Source organism: Vollenhovia emeryi, unplaced genomic scaffold (assembly GCF_000949405.1).
Source record: "Vollenhovia emeryi isolate VEMERY1.0 unplaced genomic scaffold, V.emery_V1.0 DF939123.1, whole genome shotgun sequence".
NCBI classification, from domain to species: Eukaryota; Metazoa; Arthropoda; class Insecta; order Hymenoptera; family Formicidae; genus Vollenhovia; species Vollenhovia emeryi.
The window spans coordinates 2,467,814-2,472,909 of record NW_011967243.1 but is presented as its reverse complement, the minus strand read 5'-3'; the positions used below and the strand labels follow the sequence as shown (position 1 = coordinate 2,472,909).

Genomic DNA, 5,096 nt, shown 5'->3' with positions numbered 1-5,096 from the left:
GTGATTCCACAGAATAGCAATACAGATTCTGTTGAGCCATATTCGGCTCCAACATTAAGTGATGCACCAGAATCCTCTCCAATAAGCGATGTATCATCGAATATAAATGAAAAATTGCAAGATGAGCCCACGGGACAATATGGAAACAACGAAGATAGTGTTGCGAGTCCAATAAATTTCAATACAGATTCTGTTGATCCATATTCGGCCCCAGCATTAAGTGATGTACCAGAATCCTCTCCAACAAGCGATGTATCATCGAATATAAATGAAAAATTGCAAGATGAGCCCACGGGACAATATGGAAACAACGAAGATAGTGTTGCGAGTCCAACAAATTTCAATACAGATTCTGTTGATTCGGCCCCAACGTTAAGTGACGTACCAGAATCCTCTCCAATGAGTGATGCATTGCCGAATATAGGTGAAAAAATACAAGATGCCGCTACGGAACAGTATAGAAACAACGAGGACAACGTATCGAATTTTAATTCAGATTCAGTTAATCCGACATTGAGTAACATACCAGAATCTTCTCCAATTGATGACGCATCATCGAAGTTAGACGAGGAAATTTAGAATATACCTACAGAAATGTATGGAAAAGATGACGGAACAATAACATTATCAAATTAAAGCACCGAAGTGATTGATCCGAATCTAACGTCAGCATTAGAAGATATACCAGCAACCGCGGACAGCCCAAGGAATGATGATTTTGATGTGTTTTCCTCCACGTCGACACCGGCGATTTCGCCGCCACAAGCAGCTGTCGATCACTACAGAAGGATCACTCGAGGCTATTCCTTCAATAAACAGTAAACCTGCTGACGCCAGCTTATCTAAACCGGATGAGGTTGGAAGTGTTTCTACGCAGTCGTCACCTGAAAATACTGACTAGTTCTATTTAACGCAGACGACGAGATCCACTTTGAGCTCGACAGAAATAACCGCATCGATGAATATCGCAACTACAATCCCTTCTGTACACGATCCATCTATTTCAGACACCGATCTGGTAACGTAAAATGGTAAAGATAACATGGAAGCATCTGCTCCCTTCATTGAATAAGATCCCGTATAAATATACGTGTACCTTAAATAGATTCATAATACACTTCCGTTGGAGATATGGATACATCGTTGAAAGGTACATGTACATATATACATAAAATATGAATACTGTAAGTAGTTAAAGTAATAATTTATTATATAATTCATAATTTAATTCCCGTTTCTGAGGTAGGCATGAATAATATATACAGTATATAAATTCATTTTCCTATACAAGGTATAAAGAAGAGAAGTATTTTACAAAACGGGAAATAATAGTAACAAATATATACCCTCTTACCGATTTACAGTAATCATGTTTGTGCTAATTTGCATGTTCTAAGTCTTATTGCTATTACACGTTCTCTTTCTCTTGCTCATTAACGAGTGTGTAATACACCCCTTTCCGTTTAATCAATTCCGAGTGTGTGCCCATCTAAGAAGAAAAAAGGTATTATTTATACATTATATTATCTATATGAATCGTAATAGGGAGGTGACGTTAATTGTATTAATTGAAGCGCACCTCCACAATGACACCGCGTTGTAACACGACAATTACGTCAGCTCCTTTAACGGTGCTCAACCTATGAGCGATCACGAGCACCGTTCTACCCTTCGTAACATTTTCGATTGCTTTCTGTACGATTCTCTCGCTTTCGTAGTCCAATGCGCTAAACACAAACAAATACATAAACGTCAAAAGATTTTGTCAGAAAGCTTTCGCAATCTCATCGCTGTTACCTTGTTGCTTCATCCAAAATTAAAACGGACGGTTGTTTCAACAAGGCCCTGGCGATAGCAACCCGTTGCTTCTGTCCACCGGAGAGCTGCGTGCCTCTCTCGCCAACTTCTGTCGCGTAGCTGTCGGGAAACTTTGTTATGAACTCGTGCGCATTTGCTTCTTTAGCCGCCTCGATGACCTACATTGTTTAAACCAGGTAAAATATTGTATAGCGCTCACATTAATTTCAACACCTAATTCCCACCTCTTCATCTGTCGCGCATGGTCTACCGTATCTAATATTCTCCATGACGCTGGTGGCGAATAAAGTAGGCTCTTGATTTATGTAGCCCAAAACACTGCCTCTGAGATAACTCGAGTTAAGAGATCGGATGTCTCGACCGTCAATAGTAATGGAGCCTTCGTCGACGTCGTAAAATCTGCGGCATAAAAGTTTACACAAAAGCGTTTGTAAACTCTTCAAGCACACACCTTGCTGCAGACCGTACCTCTCTAACAACACAGCCACTGTGGATTTGCCGTTGCCGCTAGTGCCGACAATAGCCACGGTTTTCCCAGCGGGAATGTGCAAATTGAAATTCTTCAAAATGACATGATCGCGCCTGGTCGGATAGCTGAAAGTCACATTGTGGAAGACTATACTCCCCGCCAGAGATCTATCCGTGATCGCGTCGCCGCCGGTCATCATTGGCGAAGGCGGCATATCCAGATACTAGAAGAAGATACAGCATCTAACTTGCGAGTCCCCTTTAATTTATATGAATAAAACCGCATCGTCCAAACGAGAGAACCACCTGGAAAACTCTGGCCCCCGCGCTTTGTCCCCTGACAAAGGTCCCGAAGAGCACCGACAACTGGCCCATAGACTTCTGTATGGTTTGCGTAGCCATCAAGAACGCCATGAGATTCCCCGGGGACAGCTGCCCCGTGGAGAGCAACTGGCCGCCGAAGTACAGCGTGGAGAGCAAAATGCCGTTGAGCAGCAGGTTCGTCCCCGCTTGGAAGAAGCTTATACCGACACCTAATCTTTCGTATAAGTCGGACGAGCGTTCGATCTCCGTGTAAAACATCTCCGCCTCCTTCTCCTCCGCGGCGAAGGCTCTCACCTGCGGCGAAAAGAAGCGAGTGCGAGGAGTGCGAAATCCAGACTCCTGTGGGATACCTTCGCGGTCGTTTATCTCAGGTCTCTACCGTTCGGATGTTTTGTATAGCTTCCTCGCACACGGCGGTGGATCTCGCGACCTGATTCTGCGCGTCCATCGACAGCTTGCGCAGGCTCCTACCCAGGAGGGTGCCGACGAAAACGATCGGCGGCAAGCTCAGTACCACAAGGGTGGTCAGCTGCGGCGAGATCACTATTACAGAGACGACGCAACCGGCGATCTGCGTGAGGCTTCTCAATCCTTGGGAAATGCAAGTCTTAAACGAGCTCTTAAAGTCTTGTATATCGCTGGTCAATCGACTTACTATTTCGCCAGAGCGCGTCTTGTCAAAGAACGCTATGTCTTGCGTGATTACCGACTTGAACAAGTCCTGGCGCAAGCTCACCGCGACCCTCTCGCCGACGTGCGAAAGAGCGTAAATGTACACGAAGGTGAGGAACGCCTGGAAAGGTGAGCGTTAGAATTTACAGGCAAGTGGGACAGATCTCTGCCGGCCTTGACTGTGTGTCTCTTAATCACCGGCGACTTACCAATTCCGAATAATCTAGCTTACGTACTTGTGCGACGTACATGCGGCCCAGGGCGAGGGCCGGTTGGGTGAGCCGCGAGATGACCTGCTTCGCAGACTCGTTTTTGTCCCGGCATATCTCCGTCAGCACATTTATGACGCTCCCAACGCACTGCGGTATTTGTATATTCAACAGTGCAACTATCAACGCACTCTACAAGTATGAATTGCCAGTATGTAGTTTGCAACAATGTCGGGGTTTAACGATTACTCTCGCGCGTTTGTGGATACTCACTGACAGCGCCAGCAATAAATACCAGACATGCGGGTACAAGTACTTGAACAATTTCGCCCATTCGAAGGTCAACTCGGTTAATTCGGGCTCGCTCGGATCGGCCGGACTCACGTCGCTTATTCTTTGAGCCGCTCTGCAGAGCACAATTCGATTGCGCGACCTTAAGACAGCAACGGCCGTCACTCCGAGTCCGCTGAGGCCGCATTTCAGGATGCACGAGGCGAGCTTCGGCTCACTCGCGCTCTCGCCGGCGCGTCTCTGAGCGAGCTTGGCGAACTCGCGCTTCGCCGCTCGCCATACGCTTTGGCTCCTTCCTGGCAGAAATGTGTTCTGCCTGCAACACCTAAAATTAATTCAGTTGATTAAGGTCAGGTCAGTTCGATCCGACATCTCGTCTAACGCGCGTCCCTCGACATTTTTACTCGTGTCGTACAATTGACTCTGCGCTCTTCAACCAAGTAGTGCAATCATTTATCGACCAATACTTTATTAACACAACGATATTGGCCTTTAAATAAAAACACTGGCCAGTGCAGGTAGTCTTTGCAAAACTACGTATCGTCGGTCTTACGTCACCGGCGACATTAAATCCACCGAGTTGAGTAAATCAATTAGCTCCACAAACCAACCCATCTATTTTCAATAGTCGTCCGCGCGCTACGAAAATAATTCGCAATTACCTTGAGATCGCAGAGCCGTTGTTGCGGCACGCGAACATCGCGGCGCGTAACACGGACATTCTTCCCGGTGTTCGCGTCAATCTCGCGCCGACACCTGCTAATTACACAGGCGCGTGTCCCGCGCGGGTCCCAGGTTCGTCAAATCCGCGACCGCGCGCATCGCAATTAACAATCGGCGGCGATAATCCTCGCCGGAGCACCGGTTCGCCCCCCGAGAAGGTTAGGCTAATAATAACGCGGCGAGCCAAGGGCGCCGCCATGTTTCCACGCGAGCCTCGCGGGCGTCCCTACAGATGGCGCGCTATGTACCGCCCGCCGGCACTTGCTTCCCGCGCGGGCGACTGAACGTTCGTCGCTCGTCGTCTCGAGGTACCGCGCGTTTCCAAGCGCGTTAACTGGCGTTAACTTGGCGCGGAAGCGAGACACGGTGAGTTTGCCCACGTTTGCGTACGGCGAGAAACCCGCCGCCCCCCGGCCTGAGCGGCTCGGCCGCGAGATCCGCGCGATCGGCGGAAACGGCGTCGCCGCGAATTCCCAATGGCCGCTTCGCGGCTCGCAAGGTGGTATTCGCTTATCTCGCGAAGGAAAAGGACACGCGGGGCGACCAGTGCGTCGCGCGCGACTTCCCCGTGTCTGGTCGCCGGGAAATTGT

The 5,096-nt window shown here is 48.2% G+C and overlaps 2 protein-coding genes across 2 annotated transcripts in view; one reads left to right on the top strand and one right to left on the bottom strand.

Annotated features, from left to right (window-relative positions):
- Positions 1-1,366, top strand: part of LOC105569681 (flocculation protein FLO11-like) — a 7,767-nt gene extending 6,401 nt beyond the window's left edge. Inside the window, exon 3 of the mRNA XM_012026330.1 lies at positions 2-1,366. Coding sequence (XP_011881720.1) covers positions 2-579 — 578 coding nt within the window. The 3' untranslated portion in view covers positions 580-1,366. The remainder of the gene's footprint in view (position 1) is intronic.
- Positions 1,190-4,674, bottom strand: LOC105569682 (ATP-binding cassette sub-family B member 8, mitochondrial-like). Its single transcript, XM_012026332.1, has 10 exons — positions 4,445-4,674; positions 3,765-4,107; positions 3,519-3,683; positions 2,990-3,403; positions 2,593-2,904; positions 2,287-2,510; positions 2,043-2,217; positions 1,798-1,976; positions 1,580-1,727; positions 1,190-1,489 (listed from the first exon to the last, which is right to left on the bottom strand). Exons 1-10 carry the CDS (start codon positions 4,501-4,503, stop codon positions 1,409-1,411), a joined length of 2,100 nt encoding a protein of 699 aa, XP_011881722.1. The 5' UTR covers positions 4,504-4,674; the 3' UTR covers positions 1,190-1,408.
- Between the last annotated feature and the right edge of the window lie 422 nt (positions 4,675-5,096).

Bases quoted from the DNA above. Each gene is read 5' to 3' on its own strand.
- LOC105569682 (XM_012026332.1), bottom strand. From the start codon at position 4,503: ATGTCCGTGTTACGCGCCGCGATGTTCGCGTGCCGCAACAACGGCTCT. The intron at 3,404-3,518 runs GTACGTAAGCTA...TCACCTTTCCAG, and splicing joins GCCGCATGTACGTCGCACAA to GCGTTCCTCACCTTCGTGTA. The intron at 1,728-1,797 runs GTAACAGCGATG...GTTTGTGTTTAG, and splicing joins ATTTTGGATGAAGCAACAAG to CGCATTGGACTACGAAAGCG.